The 18,201-nt window shown below is 44.9% G+C and overlaps 1 protein-coding gene across 3 annotated transcripts in view; it reads left to right on the forward strand.

Annotated features, from left to right (window-relative positions):
* The first annotated feature begins 838 nt into the window (after window positions 1-838).
* Window positions 839-18,201, forward strand: part of LOC146060767 (interleukin-1 receptor type 1-like) — a 62,875-nt gene continuing 45,512 nt past the window's right edge. For 2 of the 3 annotated variants that reach the window (XR_014470471.1, XM_083174385.1), the window contains exons 1-2: window positions 844-929; window positions 13,365-13,443. Coding sequence is in view for 1 of the 3 variants with exons in the window: in XM_083174385.1 (XP_083030511.1) it covers window positions 13,374-13,443 (70 nt within the window). In the remaining 2 variants the exon portion in view is untranslated. Of the gene's footprint in view, window positions 930-13,364; window positions 13,444-18,201 lie in introns of all 3 variants that reach the window. The other variant, XR_014470472.1, reaches the window with a different exon arrangement.

The raw sequence follows: 18,201 nt of genomic DNA on the forward strand, positions 1-18,201 counted from the left end.
TAGCACACACAGATTCCACAGCGCTTTACAGAGAATATTTGACCATTCACATCAGTCCCTGCCCCAGTGGAGCTTATAATCTATATTCCCTACCACATGTACATGCACACAGACATTCTAGGGTTAATTTTTTAGGAGCCAATTAACCTACCAGTATATTTTTGGATTTTGGGAGGAAACCATAGTACTGGAGGAAACCCACGCAAGTACGGGGGAGAATATACAAACTCCACACAGTTAGGGCCATGGTGGGTATTCAACCCATGACCTCAGTGCTGTGAGGCAGTAATGCTACCATTACACCATCTGTACTGCCCTTTTTAACCTATTGAGAGAAAAGTGTTCTGCAATTAACATTATCTTTTAAACTTCTCATAACATGTATAATTGTGGGGGCTTTAGTGTTGATTTGCTGGTATGGGGCCCGATTCATGTTGGGTCGCAGATTCACAAAAAATCTTAAACTGAAATTTTAGGAATGTGCGCTTGTGAGGCTGCGAGCTGCGGTCACATTTGTAAAAATGTGACTGCAGTAAACAGCACAATGGGGAGCGGAGACCAGTCGTTCACGGGGTGATGTCCAACCATTTGCTGGGTACGTTCCAGGCAATGTAGGCGTGTCTGGACCGTTCAGTTACAATATCACTTCTTTATTTTTACATTTTCCCATTTATTAATACATATTTTCTTTATAAGAACATTTGGAATAACAAACACTAAGAAGAATATAAATAGTTAAACAGCCCACAGATATCTCTGGTCTCTCAATTAAACATTGCGCATGTAGTGAAAATGCTATGAAGTAAATCTGTCGTGTCCAAACGTGTTTTGGGATGTTGAAATCTGAAGCCTCTGCTCCTCCCTTCTAGGATGTATTTCCAGCAGTGATACCAGCAATCCAGTAATGAGACAGCGCAAGCTGGAGAGAGGTAAGAACTGGATCCATTCTTAAAGTATAGGACAGTATTACAGGCACAGTTCTATGATGATTCCTTCCCATCTCTATAAACAATCATGTTCAAAAGTTTTTTTACTCCAGGCAACCAAAATTGCAAAGTTAATGTGATGGTGAGGAAACATTGCCATACTAAATAGACTGGTATACTGTACTATAATAATAATAATAATAATAATAATAATAATAATAATAATAATAATAATAATAATAATAATAATATAATTGGGATAAATGGAAAGCATGTGGTGTATTATCTTCTGTTCCTTAAATGTGAGCATTCACATTACTTTATTTCATGTTAGGATTTGTGAGTTGTGTAGCGGGAGGTTGTGGCTTCTTGCAAAAGCAGTCTCAGAAATATGAAAGAGCTAAAACAAAACACGTATACAATACCAAATAAACAGGAATTATGAAATATAGTCTTAATTAAAATTAAATTATATATATGCTTATATATTATATAATATATATTATGTTGTATAAAAATACCCTTTAGCTCCTATATACTTGTGTTTTTTTGTAATATTTCCTAGACACTATGTAGATTTACTTTTAGTTGTTTGTTTTATAGTGCTGTGATTGCATTCCATGCTGCAACACATCCAAGCCTTTATATATATAAGCAGTGCTCAAAGTGGAAATTTTAAAGTGGGGGTATGAAAAAATAAAGGATATAGTGGCGCTCCAGAAAAAGGGGTGTGGCCACTGGAAAGGGGGCATGCCTTAAGTGTAGTGTACCACACCACATACCCCTTAAACACGTTATACACCACAATAGTAGGACGCTAGTGGATAACTAGGGGGGTATGTGTGGCAGGAAGTTAGCGATGGACTGGGGGGCAGGTGTGATGGAGATAGCGGGTCACTATGGGGTCAGATGTGACAACAGTGGCGTAAATTCGTCCCAGGCACCCGGAGGCAAAATTTTTGTCAGACTGACAGGTGAAGGAAAGGGGGTACAGACGGGCAGGTGAAGGAGAAGGGGGCACAGACAGACAAGTGGAGAGGAAGGAGGCAGCTGGGTGGAGGGGAAGGGGCAACGGTGCAGGGGAAGGGGGCACAGACAGATGGGTGCAGGGGAAAGGGGCACAGACAGATGGGTGGAGGGGAAGGGGCAAAAACAGGTGGGTGGAGGGAAAGACACATTTGGGACTGGTAGAAAGGTAAAGTTATGGAAACAGGGTAGTCTAGCTGATTGATGTGTAACTTGCTACAGCAACCGGAATCATGCTTATAATGATTTGAAAGACTGTTAAGTATTGTGCAAACAGGTGTCATTATAAGGGTTTTAAATGACTGTGCAGGAACACTAACACTAAAATATAGCTTTTGAACAATTCCTGTACAGCCACTTACTGTAAAAAGTGCAGAGCACTCAGTGCCCGCCGCAGCAGTCCTGGACGCGCAGTGCTTAAAGTGGTCCAAGGGAGGTGGTGGAACTCACCCCTCTACACCCACCCTTGTGGGCCACACCCCTAGCACCTCCCACCTGACTGAAGCCACACCCATAACTCCACCCCTTTAAGTATATTCATTGTTTACCCATTTGCTGTTGGACTTTAAATTATATCCATGCAGTCTCTCAGCCACACCATTATATCCTGCCTATTTCAGGTTCGAACTACTGTGTAACAGTACATGCAAATAAAGTCAAAACCATACTGTATATGGATGATGCAGGTATATAGTGCTATGACAATGGTGTGATACAATTAATAATGCAAAACACACATAATTGATTGATGGGGGCTTATTTTAATGGAAAACAGTTCTAAAAAGCAAAAGTCTTTGGTAAAAGGTATTGCTAGCAGCAATAAGGGTGGTGGGGGGACACAGCATTAGGGGGTGCCTGTGCACCTGTAACACTCCATGAGTACAGGGAAAAAGAATGCCACAATTCAATACACATTAGAGCTTAAATATAAGTAGCGAGGACTTGATCAACCTACTGTACTACTAGGGGCTGGTGGCCAATGATGGTCACTGAGTGTTTGAGTATGGGAGAGGTGTGAGTGCAATGTGTAGAGAAGAGGGCTTAGACAACAGGAGGGAAGAGGACCCTGCTCTGAAAAGCTTACAATCTAGTAGGGGCAACAGACAGATTACATGAGGTGCAAGCAGGTGGCAGGATGTAAGCAGGGGCAGGGGTCAGGTCAGAGTTTGGTGGCAGTGCAGACTTTGTCTTGCAAATTATTTTCTCTTTAAAAAAACATCTGATATCACCCAGTATCCCACACTACCACAAAACTCGGACTTCAATACAGCTTACCCTTTGTGTGGGTGTGCATAGGCATTACACACCCAATATAGCTTTTAAAACACTAGCAGTCACCCACAAATAAATAAAATACACATCACCCATTTAAAACACACTAAGGGCCTAATTAAGGTTCACTCAGAATGTTTGCTGTTAGCTTCAAGGAGGGATGGCCAAACAGGACAGCGGGAACAGGGCTCACCTATGGGAATGCCCTGCGTTTTATGGGCGTCCCCATGAAAACTCTAGGCATTCCAATGGGAACGCAGGCCCTGACTTCTATATGCAAAGGCAGGAGAAATCATTTAATCGTCCATGATCATTAAATAATTTCCCCTGCTAGTGGATGCAGGTGAGGGTATGTGTTCAGGGTAGTTTATCAGGTGCTCAGTAAGCTGTGGTGTTTGCAGCTCACAGAGACAACAGAGAGAGAGAGATATGGGGTAGCCATCGACTATCGATGTTCCCAAGACGTGTGCGCATCCCGTCCCAATGCTCTGCGCATGCGTGGGGAAGCACCCCTTGAATGATTTGGCACACTTAACAGCACCCTTGCAGTAAGAAAAAAAATATTTTTCTTTAAAAAAAAAAAAAGAAAAGCCAGCTCCCCTTGACCGATACGGCACACATGGCGGTGCCCCTGGACTGATACAGCATACATGGAGCACCCCTGGAATTATATAGCACACCTAGCAGCACCACTGAAATGATATAGTACACATTTCAGCACCCTTGAAATTGTACAGCACACATGGCAGCACCCCTTAAATGATATGTGGTGTTCATTCTAGCACCCGCCATATTTGAAAACCCATGCAGTTCCTCTTACCTGTCTGGGGTGTCGCTGTCTGCTGTGGTGTTTCTAGCACAGGAGTGGTTTGCATATCACTGATATACAGACCACACTGTGCTAGAAGCACTACAGCAACACCCCAGGCAGGGAAGAGGAACTGCATGGGTTTTCAAATATGGCGGGTGCTAGAATGAACACTAGATATGGCACACTTAACAGCAAACTTGCAGTAAGAAAAAAATCAAATAAATGATTTTAATAACAAAAAAACAACAAAAAGCCAGCTGCCCTGGACTGAGAAGACACACATGGCGGCACTCCTGGACTGATAAGGCACACATGGCGGCACCCCTGGACTGATAAGGCACACATGGCGGCACCCCTGGACTGATAAGGCACACATGGCGGCACCCCTGGACTGATAAGGCACACATGGCGGCACCCCTGGACTGATAAGGCACACATGGCAGCACCCCTGGACTGATACGGCCCCCCTGGACTAATACGGCACCCATGGCGGCGCCAGTGGAATTATACAGCACACATGGCAGAACCAGTCAGACACAAAGAGAAATATGTTCAGGGATGCCGAAGAGCCAACATCATGCAGATCCATACATTTATACACCACCACCCTCATACATGCATACATTTACACCACCCTTATACATACATTTATACACCGCCTCCCTCATACATGCATACATTTATACTTACACCACCACCCTCATACATTCAGTACATACAGCACCACTCTCACCGATCTATTCCAGACAGTGCCACTGAGAGGATCTGGCGGGCGCCTGTGATAAATGAGGCAGACTCCATCTGTATCATATACACGAAACACCCCCCCCCCCACAGTGAGGTACAGCATGACCCACCCTACCACTCCTCAGCCCTAGTAACATACACTACCCCACCATCCCCCTCAGCAACCAACCTGAGCTACCCAACCACCACCCCCCACCCCCTTCCTGGTCTCAGTGATAGACACTACTTCCAGCCCCATCTATGTAATCTCACTCCCAGCCAGCATCAGAAATACAGTATGCCAAAAAAAATTGGACAAATGAAAGGTTTGAGACTAGTCCCCCAGCCCAGCCCCAGGCATCAATAACACAACATTATACAACATACTGCTGCTCCCCAGGCCCCATATCACTGAGATAACAGCTGCAGTGCAGTCAGTAGTAAGTACACTAACTCACCAACAAAATAGATACACCAGATTGAGGCAGCAGTGTGCAGGTTAGGTAGGTAGGTTATGGTCACAGAGTATGAGGCTGGACTCTGGAGCAGGAGGTGGAGGAGAAGCAGACTGAGTTTGCAGTAAGATAGAAAATGGCGACAGAGAAAAGGCCCGCCAAAACCAGACCGTGGAAGAATACCCCTGCTAACCTTGCCCCCCCCCCACTCTCCCCCACCACCATCCCCTCAGGCCACAGAAGCACAGACTCACTCAGGGTAATAGTTGCTGTCCGACTCCTGGCTGGGCTCCCGGCGGGGGCTACTGGAATTAGTGTCCGGCGGAGGCAGCGAGTGATGAGCTGCGCAGCGTCCGCACTAGCTTGCTGCCAATCTGTCTGAGTGACAGCCTGTGCATAAACCCGGGTCCCTCCTCTGTCCCCTGGGTGGCCAATCCCAACAGCAGGAGGGGGAGGCACTACCAGGCAGTCAGGCCAGTCCCCGCCCGGCACTGTGTACCGCTCGGCGCTCATAGTCACAGCCGCCTGTCACTCAATAGAGTCTCTATTGTGACAGACGACTGTGAGCGCCGAGCGGGGCACATAGACAGTCTCACGGCAGCATCCGCATCGGCACATCAGCGCGTCCCCCCGTCCCCGCATTGAGAGATCCAGATACAGGATTCTCGGCGGCGAGGCAGCAGCAGCAGGCTGGCTGAAGGAGGTGGAACTGAGTTCCGGCTTCAATTGGAACTGCCGGAACTCAGTTCCGGCCCACTTTAACCCCTGTGGACGCGTCAGGCAAACAACGTCTGCCTTACCCAGGAGACTACAGCCAGAAATGCCACATTGAATCCCGGAAGTGCTCTAGGGGTTACATCTGCACGGGGATCAGCAGCAGGCTAGGTATTACAGCCTCGGACGCTCTTCCTTCAGCACACGCTGCACAGTGCTGGCCACATCATCCCCACACAGCTCTGGACGCTGTAAGCGGCTGACAGGGAAGTGGAGCGCAAATCCTAGTAGCTTGCCGGGTGAACGGGAGTTGCAGTGACATGGAGGCAGCCAGTGATTGGGGGCAGGGGGAGCTGCGGACCCTTGATCGGGAAGGGTCCCATTGCAGCTGCACCCCCTGTAGTTACATCACTGCTTAGCAGGTCCCCGCCCCGTGCATATCTACTGAGCGGGGACCCAGCGCAGCATGGGTCTGCTTGTGTTGGGGCCGGGGCAATTCTCCAGAGTCTCCCGCCCTGCTGGCATGGAACATAGGGAGGCAATGGAGCCAGTGCCCCCTTTAAGGCTGGCGCCCGGCAGCAGATGACTCCATTGCCTCCGGGAGTTCCGCCACTGTGTGACAAGCAGACAGCGGATGACTGGGGGGAGCTGGTGTGACAGGGAGCTATAGATAGATATTAGAGAAACTTAAATATGGTACAGATCACAAATAAAATGAAATATATCTATGCACACATATACATATATATCTATGCTCCTCCTGCTTCCCCATCACCTTTCCAAATGACCTCAGAGCAGTGCATGTTGAGGATATGATGTGCTCCTTCCGTGGCTGCTGGTGACCCAGCGACAGACACCTCCACTGGCTTCTCCCCTCCAGATCTGTCACAGCCGCCATTGGCAGTATGCTGTATGGATCCAGGCCTCAGGAAGCTAGCAGGAGGGCAGCTAGTGGGTGGACGGATGCAGCAATGGCAGGTGATTCACCAGACTGATGGTGACTTTGCCTATGGCGGTGGTAGTCCCTGTGTGCGCTCACCCAAACACCACATCACCGCTAAGCAGGTATCCCCTTAAACATCTCTTTTCTAGTGTAAACAATCCCAATTTGTCCAATCTGTCTTTATTTTTTTGATTACGTTTTTATTGGGTTTTCATGAAAATACTAGAAAATTTTTACATGACATCATAACACAAAGTATAACAAGAATCAATACAATCACATAGTCAATAAAAATTAAATGGAGGGAAAAATAAAAGGGAAAGGAAGGGGAATAGTATTACCAGGTGGAATGTACAGTAGGAAGTAATCATATAGGGACCTCATAAGTTCAGACATGATGTTATTTTAAGCCATACAGTTTTCCATCTAACACAAATAGGAGCCTGAGCACCTTCAATAGGGACGACACCTGGTTTACCAACACCCGTATACCATTTCTAATTAACTAAGGGGAAGATGTCGGAGAGCGCAAACTGTCAATTGAAGGAATATGTGTCTGGGACATCAATGAGGAGTCAATGTTTTTGTATAATGACCAATTCCCCCCATTTCAATCTGGTGGGAGGTGAAGGGGAAATGTATGGGCTAGAAGCGGTTTCATAAATAAAATGTTAATGAATTCTGGCTTCTATACTTTGAATACAGGGAATATTTGGTGTTTTCCATTGTTGTGCTATAGTCACTTTAAAGGCAATAAGTATATGGCCAAGGATATAGTTATCGGTATCGCTAACATGTGGGTAAGAGTAATGAAATAGAGCAAGGAGGGGTCTAAGGGGTACATGGTAATTTAGCACCTTTGAGATTAGGACAAAGACTGTTGTCCAGAGTGGCTGGATATGAGGACATGACCAAAATATATGCAGGATGCTCTTAATCTGTCCGCAACCCGTCCAACAATAGATTTTTATTGAAACAAAATGGGGTACAGAAAAGAAAAAGGGAGCTTTCGGGAGGGGGGGTAGGATGAGAACAAATCACAGTAAAAAAAACAATGTTAGTCGCTATGCAAAGCGACTATCTCTGACTTATCAGGCAATACAAGACATTAGGCATATCAAATATCCATACATTTTCGATAGGTGGATTTAAATTAGATGCATAGGTGTACCTAGTCAGTAGGTATTAAAACAGCAGTTTAACAGGTCTATTCATATAGAGGTTTTTATTATTGTTGAACCTCAGGTGGTTCATTCAGGCTAAACTGGTGCGGATCTGTGAGAGAGGTGGGTGGAAAAAATTTAGCTCCCTCACCTTCTGTTACGTTTGCGTGCCAGGGGAGCCAACGTGTATGGGGGAAGGAGGATGTAGACGTGAATGGGATATAGTTTGTCTCCATAAGGAAATGGTGGTTTGTTTTCAAGATAACTTGTAGCAGGGATGGAGGGGAGGGCTGTTTCCATTGCTGGGCTAAATTGGCTCGGGCGGCAATGAGAATATGTCCTAAGATAAATCTCTTCTCAGGGGGGATAGCTTGAGAGGAGACATGGAACAACGCAAGGGAAGGGTCAGGCAAGATATTTATCTCAAGTACAGTGGAAATAAGGCCAAAAACCTCAGACCAGTAGTTCAAAATTTTAAGGCAGGACCAGAAAATATGGTATATATTCCCTATACACCCACATAACCTCCAACATTGATGGGAGCAAGAAGGCCAAAAAGTGCGGAGACGGTCAGGGCTCAGGTATAGTCTATTAATTAATTTGATGTGCATCTCAGTGTGGTTTAGACAATGAGACATTGTGTAAGAGGAGAGAAAAATCTGCCGCCATTGTGTAAGAGTAAATGTTCTACCTATGTCCGTCTCCCATTTCACATGGGAGGTCGTCTTAGAGAAGACAGTGGGAGTTATCAGGGTCCTGTACCAGAAGGATATGTCACCTCTAGTACCTACCATAAAGGGTCGTGCAAGAAATGACTGGGATGTAGCATCTGGAGGGGTGTGGGTAGGAGAATGAGAATGAGATTTCCACCAGTGCACGATTTGGATTTAATGGAAATATTCAGATGCGGGGATGGAAAATTGGCATTGTATGGAAGAGAAGGGGAGTAGGTAGCGTCCCTCAAGTAAGTCTCCTAAAGAGGAAACACTATAGGTCTTCCAGGTATTTAGATTAAGATTAGGGATAAGTTTTGCTACAGTGGTGATGGAGATGTTGGATATAATGCATGCTGGGGTAGGAAGGGTGGATAATAGTTGGCCCCAGGCCTGCAGGGAAGCCTTAGTGGTCGGGATCAGGGAAGGTTGAACAGGTCTGAGGTGTCTAGGGATTCTGAGCAAATCCGCAAAGGGGGGTGGAGGGGATTGAGGCTTGTTCAATAGTTACCCAGCCTGTGAAGGAGTCAGCTTCAGTATAGAATTTAAGAGGGGCTAGGAGGCATGCATTTTGGTAGTGATACAAATCTGGGAGGTCCAGACCTAAAAATGCTCAAGGTAACGTCATCCTAGAACGGGCCATAGTTGGGGGCTTGGACGACCAAACGTATTTAGTTAACATGGATGTGCAGAGTTCTAGAGATTTCGTAGGGAAGGTGTAGGGGATGGTGTGGAACAGATACATCAATTTAGGGAGTAAAGACATTTTAAAAGCCGCCATACGGCCCATCCAGGAGATGTCATACGACAGCCAAGATTTAGATATGTTGGTCAGAGTTGTGAGAAGTGGAGTGACGTTAAGAGTGCAGACATTAGGTGTGTATGGGGGGGATATTTATGCCCAAGTATGTTATTGAGTCTGTTTGCCAGTTGTACTTCGGGAGGGCATCCGTTTTGGTAGTATTCAATTTATAGTATGAAGCTGCACTATATGAAGCTAGTCTATTGTGAAGGAAGGGGAGCGTTCTAATGGGGTTGGTTACAACGAGCAATTTATTGTCAGCGAAGAGGCTTAACTTGTGGTGATGTGGGCCTATCTGTAAACCTGGGAAGTTAGTGTCGTTACGTATAGTAATGCTGCATGGTATTTTTCCAAGTCTGGGTAAGTTATTCCCCCTTTATCTTTTGGGGCAGTAAGTATAGTTCTAGCAAGTTTAGCTCTCTTCCTTCCCCAGATATAATTTGAAAAAATACGGTTAAACTTATTGCAGATGGATTTGGGGAAGGGGCGAGGAATGGTTCTGAAGAGGTACATGAGTTTGGGAAGGAGGATCATCTTGGCTGCAGTCACACGCCCCATCCAAGTAACATCCCTTAGGAGCCATTCCTTGGTCAGGACTTTGAATGTAGAGGGTCAAAATTACAGGTCAGAAGGTCAGGGTCTCTACCTAGATGCACTCCAAGGTATTTAAGGGATTTATTTTGCCAGGCATATTTGAATTGAGTCTTCATGGATTGGATAGAGTCAGTAGAGATATGGAATGGGAGGGCCTCTGTTTTATTAGTGTTTAGCTTGTAGTAGGAGACTTGTGAGTACTGTTCGAGGATAACATGTAACCGGGCAAGGGACGATTCTGGGTTGGTGAGGCAAACCAAAATGTCGTCCGCGAAAAGACACACTTTGCGCTGGATCCCTCCAATCAGAGGACCCGATATCATGGGGTCATTTCTAATATATTCTGCTAATGGCTCTACAGCAAGGACAAATATTAAAGGGTAAAGGGGACAGCCCTGTCTAGTGCCATTGGATATTTTAAAATTTGTGGACAGGCAGCCATTGGCGAATACTTTGGCCTATGTACAGGAGTACAAAGCTAAAATAGCGTCAAGAAATGGGCCAGTAATGCCAAATTTTTGCAGCGTCTGTTGCATACAGTTCCAGTGCAGCCTACCAAATGCTTTTTCAGCATCGAGCGATAGCAAGAGTAGAGGCTGACTGAAACCACGGCAATGTTCAATAATATTCAACACCAGTCTTGTGTTTTCGTATGCCTGTTTGCCAACCTTAAATCCCACTTGATCTGGATTGATAATATTGGGTAATGGGGGGAGAGTCTGTTTGCAATCATTTTTGCAAATAATTTGACATCCACATTTAAGAGAGCAATAGGACGATAATTCTGCACAGCAGTAGGGGGTTTGCCTGGTTTTGGGATTAATATAATTCGGGATTCCTGCATCTCCCTGGGAAATGAGGAGAAGGTAGTAGAGTCTTGGAAGAGGTTCAAAAGAACTGTAGCGAGGGACTTTTTTTAGTGTTTGTAGAAATTGGAGGTGAAGCCATCAGGGCAAGAGGCTTTATTTAAGGGTACAGAGGATATTGGCTAATTCTATTTCTTGGAGGGTCCAGGGAGAATTTAAAAATTTGATATCTTGGGCCGATATAGACCGTAGGGGAAGGCTTTTAAGGAAATTAGATATCTCTTTAGAGTTTGGTTGGGGGAGTATCTAAGTCATTTTTTAGGTTATATAAGCCTAAATAGTATTTTGCAAATGTATCTGCAATATCGAAGGGGTATGATCCTTTATTACCAGAGGTGTTGTAAATAGCCTGAATTCATTCTTTGGCCCTGTGACCTCTTAGTTTGCGTGCAAGCAGTCGTCCGGTTTTGTTATCTAAAGTGTAATACGTTTGATTAAGTCTCTGTATGTTCCGGTGTATTTCTGCTAATGAATAAGAGTTAAGGTTATCTCTAGCAGCCTTAAGGTGTTCCTAAATGATATTGTTTGAGGGATTTTGTTTATGTTCGTTTTCTAGATTGGCTACCACTGATTCGGCTGCGTCCTTTAGTTTTTAAAGTCCCTTTTTAATTTGGAGGCTATTTGTATAGCCAAGCCTCTGATTACTGCTTTTAGGGAAAACCAATGGGTCTGAGGTGAGGTTTGAGAAGGGAGATTGGTTGCAAGGTATAGATCGAGAGAGTTCTGCAACGCTTGGGTACTCTCGGGGTTCTGGAGTAGATGGGGGCTCAATCTCCAGGGACCTGGAGTTTTTTTGCAGGAAAGTATATGCCAAGTAATAGAAAGGGGGGAGTGGTGAGACCAGGACATTGGTTGAATGAGGATTTTGCTTATTGAAGCTAAGGTCCATTTATCTACAATGGCTAAATCTATTCGGGAATATGACTTGTGTACTTGGGAGTAAAATGTATAATCCCGGGTGGCAGGGTGTTTTGTACGCCATGCGTCATATAGGTTGTATTTAGCTAGAAGACCTTTAAATGAGTTAGAAGGAGTTATAGGTCTGGACTTATATGGGGAAAGGAGGGGATTTGATTTGTCGATGGTAGGGTCAGTGGGTAGGTTGGAAATTCCCCAGGATCATAATAGCTCCCTTTGCTTTACCTTGTAGAATACGAAGGACTTTCCTTATGAAGGGCATCTGTTTAGAATTGGGCGCATAACAACAGGCCAGGGTGACCTCGAGTTCCTCTAAAACTCCCACTAAAATCAAGTACCTCCCCTCAGGGTCAGTAAATTGGGATATTACTACAAACTGACTATTTTGGGCAAATAGGATAGCAATACCTGCCTTTTTTGCAGGGCCATTTGCTGTAAAACATTGGGGGGTATCTTGAATTGAAGAAGTGAGGGGGGCTCTGTTTTTGGAAATGGGTTTCCTGTACCGCTACAACCTGGGCTTTTTGTTTGTGAAAGTGATTTAAGGCTAGTCTTCTCTTATTAGGGGAATTTAACCCCTTAGCATTGATTGATAGAATGTTAACCATGGGTTAAAGTAGGAAAAGATGCTTACACCAGTATACACACACATATCTACTTCAAGGTTGAAAAAGAACATCTTAAGAGCATCTTAAGAGGTGAAAAAAAGAACTGGATGAGGACAGATACAAAATTCCTACTGCATATGCAAGAAAAAAAGAGAAAGGAGGGGGAGACAATAAAAAAGAGGAAAAAAGAAAAGGAAAGGGTCCAATCTGTCTTTAGACTTTAATTTATCCAACCCTTTTATTAGCTTTGGACTTTTTCCAGTTCTATGATGTCTTTTTTGTAGTGTGGGGCGCAGAATTGTACTCCGTATTCTAGGTGCAGTCTGACCAATGCTTTATAAAGAGGAATAATTAAATTTGAGTCCCTAGTCTCCATACCTCTTCTTATACAGGCTAGTATCCTATTGGCCTTTTGGCTTAGTTTAACTATTCTTTAAAATATTACAGTTTTCCAATTTTTTCTCTACCATGAAACTACCTGTATCGCATCCATCCCCCCTACAATTCAAAGTCCTGTGTATTTTCCAAGTCAGTGCATGTAAGATGTCGAAATTGATCATATAGTATAACAATATAACTAAGTTAATGCCATTAAAGACCTTGGGCTACATTTACTAAGCATCCTTTGTCACTCACTAATTCTTAACAGGTTTGTTCCTGAAATTTAACCTGTAAAAATACTAAATAGAAAACCAGACAAAAATCATCAGGTTACAAACATTGTTGCTTAGTAAATCAAACCACTAGTACATGCTGTATTTTTCTACATTTTCTACTTACATTTTCTACTTACATTTTCTACTTTTTCTCCCAAACTATTATTATAGGTCAATGAAATGGTTACTTCACGCCTTATTTTTAGGCTATATATATTAACTCTGATATATTTACCATCCTATAAGGCAGGTGAGTAAATTTTAATATTCATTGAAAATGACAGTATTACGAGTGTGTGCAATGATGGGGTTGCTGTATAATACAGATGTGTCCTCATCCACTATCTTCATTGATACCAAAGCGCACCAGGTTCTGGAGGAATTAGCTGCGCAAAGTGTATTTTTTGCTCAAATCTGCATCGTAATCCTATGAATAAAACAACTGGGTGTGACAAAACTATTTTTGCTAGATTGCATTGATTAATTTAATGTTTTCAATTTTTGTTTGTGTACAGTATTATTTTTAAAGTCCAGTCAAGTCTGGTAAAACCGTAGAATTCACAGTAGCCCATGTGGATGATATTCCAATCAATCAGTCTTGACGGTCAAAGTCAATTAATTTTCCAGCTGTTTCCACGATCACACCTGTCTGAGCCTAGTCATTTTCTGGGTGGGTTGGTCAGCGGTTTTATAGTGTGTTTCTGATCAATCCCAGGTTTCTATTTTATTCTTTAAATCATCTAAAAAAAATTATTGTATTCAAATATATTTCAAGTATGCATTCTTGGCGGTTATGTAGCAGTTTTGATCTTGGTAAATATGTGAGTTGCATACCACAAAATAGCGTGGATTTAGAACCCATCACTTAATGCCACAAATCAACCTGCCCCAGTAGTGGTCACCTGCATCGTCTCTTCCTGCTTCACCTGGAAAGAAGAAATATTAAGTCAGCTAGCATGCGGTATATATCGAAACAGGGTACTGGAAGCAAAAACTGAAGTAAGCTGATGAAATACAGTTTACTGGAACAGAATGTTGTATATCAATGCAGAACCAGGAACCAAGGTGCTAGGTCCTCTAAGTCAGTGGTTCTCAATCTCTGTCCTTAAGTAAAAATGTATCAGTTAATGCTGATAGTTTGGTTAGATTTTGGCCAATTCAGGGTTTGTTTACTAAAATGGTAATTCTAAGATGGGATGTTGCTATGGGCAACCACTCAGAATTTACTTCTTGTTTGTTTAGTACCTTCTAGAATATAAATGATAGAGGGGAGGATGCACTAAAGGAAAAATGCTCTTATTGCAAGTGCTGCTGTTTGCGATACTTATGTGTGGCGGGATGTTCTGCAACTGCTTGGTACATCCCACCCAGAGAGAGAGAGGCTGGCAAATGCAGAGGAGAGGAAAGGGGAGGCATAGGTAGAGAGAGGCAGCTTATAGAATAACTTCAGGAGGTCACAATTAGGACTACATTGTCCTTCTCTGATTTACATTTGGGATCTATTTGCCTATCTTGCATTCACCAGTTAAAGTGTGTCAGTGTGTCAGGTCAGAAGCAATAAGACAGTACAATATATATCAGTGATGGCTAGCCTTGACACTCCAGCTGTTGTTGAACTACACATCCCAGCATGCCTTACATCAGTTTTAGCATGGCCAAATAGTGAAATTGTAGCATGTCATGCTGGGATGTGTAGTTCAACAACAGCTGGAGTGTCAAGGTTAGCCATCACTGGTGTATGTACTCTTATGCACACATCCTCATATTACTAGCATCTGCACACCATGTGGTGTGGGTTGCCCTGCTGCACATCTGCGACTCTCTGAGAGGTGCAGCGTATACTGTACCACTACTCACGATATCCTAGAGATGCTGGGCTGTGTGTTTAACTACAGTACACTAGAATTAGTTCTAAATGGGTTCATTTCAGATAAAGCACAATGGTAGCACTTCACATAGAGATTACAACACAGATGTACAAATTCCAAACATCAAATTGATTAATGTAATAATAGTTTTGTCACTTCTAGTTGTTTATTTGTGCAAACATGACACACACGCTTGGCGCTGCTGAGTTGCTCAGGACCTGGCACGCTGAGAGCAACAGTGTATGAGGGCACATCTGCAGTATTCTGTTTATGAAAGGACAAAGGGCGAGATGTATCAAAATGAAAATGCTGTAAAACCCCTGTTTTACCGCATATTCATATGTACTATTACCCAGCTGCAGATTTCACCGACCCTTTTCGCCGCCCGCCACCCGCCGCAACCCCGATGCCTTGCTGACCCCCCTCTCCCCCTCCCTTGGGCTTACCTTCTTGCAGGTCCTCCCGGACCTCGGAAGGTAAGCCCTTCCTCCCCCTAGCAATGCAGCCGGACATCCTTCCGGCTGCAGGGGGGAGGAGGAGGCGCCGGGGACAGCCTGCTTTGCTGTCCCCGGCTTGAAGGCAGCAGGAGGGGCAGGGAGGAGACGGAGACCCCCCGCACACCACAGTACATGTATCGTGGGGGGTCTCCGCTACCGCACCGCGATGCCAGCCGCATTTGTTAGTACACATGCGCTGGCATCGCGGTGGGCGGGCGGTGAAGGGCGGCAATGTATATTAATACATCCCGCCCAAAGCCTTTGTCAGTGATTAGTCTCATTAATGCATCGCTCTATACATCTAATGGGGTGCTGACCTCAGAGGCTACTACAACACATTAGATACTGTGAAATGCAATACCAGTAATATCATAGAACAAATGCAGTACGACACAGAATCACCCCGCTCAATGTGTTTCTGGGAGCTATGTTAGCAAATTAGATGCACATGCATGGCGATGGTTTGCGTCAATCACCATGGGAGTCCCACAAGGTGATTGGCGAGGCAACCATGAGCATGGCTACATATGTACATTTCTCAGTGTTATGATGTCCAGTTAGCCAAAATATTACATTATATATATATATATATATATATTTTCTTTTGATTGTCCTTATAAGGGATATAGGACGGGATGCTCTAAAATAAAAATGTGGTAAAAAACAGGTTATTGGGTGAGGATCCCTCCCAGCATGCCCCGCAGCCAGGCCATCACTGAGCGCATGCACATAGGGACTCCCGTGTCTCAGACCCGGAAGAGCTGTTGGTTGCATTAATAATCGCATATGTTAGTGCATATACGATTATTCCAAATGCGGTATACGGCGGAGGGGGGCGATGTAGGGCTGTGGATGTTAAAACATCCCCCTCATGGTCACTAGGTTGACTCAATTAAGGTCGATATACATTGGGTTCACCACTGAAAGTCGACAGGGCATAGCTTGACACCTGAAATAGGTCAACATGGCTAAGGTCGACAGGGTTTGAGGTCGTCACAAGCATTAGGTTGACAATGGGAAGGTCGACATTAATTCTTCATGTTTTTTCTTAGCTGAATTGTGCCGACAGGCGGCATTTAATATCCAACCATCCACTAGGGGGTGGAGAGAGAATATAATAGTGTGGCGAGCGTAGCGAGACAGCGTGCCCAAAGCAGGGGGGTGCAGTGAGCCATGTGAGGGGCCGCAGTACACTCAGGGCTGGATGTATTAATATACATCACCGCCCTTCGCCGGCTGTCCGCCGCGATGCCAGCGCATATGTACTAACATATGCGGCTGGCATCGCGGTGTGGTAACGGAGCCCCCCGCGATACCTGTACTCTGGTCTGCGGGGGGTCTCCGTCTCCTCCCTGCCGCCTCCTGCTGCCTACACGCCGGGGACAGCTAAGCAGGCTGTCCCCGGCGCCTCCTCCTCCCCCCTGCAGCCGGAAGGACGTCCGGCTGCGTTGCTAGGGGGAGGAAGGGCTTACCTTCCGGGGTCCAGGAGGACCTGCAAGAAGGTAAGCCCAAGGGAGGGGGAAAGGGGGGTCGACGCGGCGGGTGGCAAAAAGAAGCCCATAGGCTTCTATAGCGTATCGCCACCCAAAGGTGGCGATACCCTGCCCTGCGATAACGGTGCGGCCGGGTAATAGTACATAGGAAAATGCGGTAAAACGGGGGTTTTACCACATTTTCCCTTTAGTACATCCCGCCCTGAGACTGTATCTATGTTGACTACATCGACATTCGGGATATAAAAACATGAAAAACTCATGTCGACCCTTTGACTGTCGAGCTTCCCATAGTCGACCTAATGCTTGTGTCCACCCTAGCCATGTTGACCTATTTCAGGTGTCGAGCTTAGCCCTATTTACCTTCAGTGGTCGACACAATGTATGTCGACCTTAATTGAGTCAACCCTATGATCCATACCCCTTTAGAATTTGATATTACTTGAAAGCGGATATTTAAAATAAAGGGTCCTTGTGTATTAGCACGGCTCCCACGATTTCCATCTTATGGCATCTTATACAATTTAAAATTGTATACCATTGTATATGGCATACAATGGCATACAATGAGATGAGATGAGATACGATTTTAAATTGTATAAGCACACTAATGGGTGCTTACATTGTTAATTGCCCCCCCTCCCCTATAAGATTTTTAATTGTATAAGCACCCTAATGGGTGCTTACAGTGTTAAATGCACCCCCACGCCACCCCCACTATCAACGCCAACCCGAAGTGTGGCAAGCGCAGCGATCCCGCGAGGGGCGGCGGTACGCATCCTCCGACCTTTTCATACCCCCACTATCCATGTCAGCGTGGTTTTGATTTTATATAGTGTGGCGAGTGCAGCGAGCCACCGAGCCTGAAGCGTGGCACGTTTTACTTTACATGTATTACGCGTCCACTCGCCACGCTTCGGGCTCGGTGGCTCGCTGCACTCGCCACACTATATAAAATCAACTCCACGCCGACATGAATAGTGGGGGTATGAAAAGGTTGGAGGACGCATACCGCCGCCCCTCGCGGGCTTGCTGCGCTCGCCACGCTTCGGGTTGGCGTTGATAGTGGGGGTGGCGTGGGGGTGCATTTAACATTGTAAGCACCCATTAGGGTGCTTATACAATTAAAAATCTTATATGGGGGCCAATT

This window comes from Crinia signifera, chromosome 2 (assembly GCF_055691185.1).
Source record: "Crinia signifera chromosome 2, ASM5569118v1, whole genome shotgun sequence".
In the NCBI taxonomy this organism is placed as follows: Eukaryota; Metazoa; Chordata; class Amphibia; order Anura; family Myobatrachidae; genus Crinia; species Crinia signifera.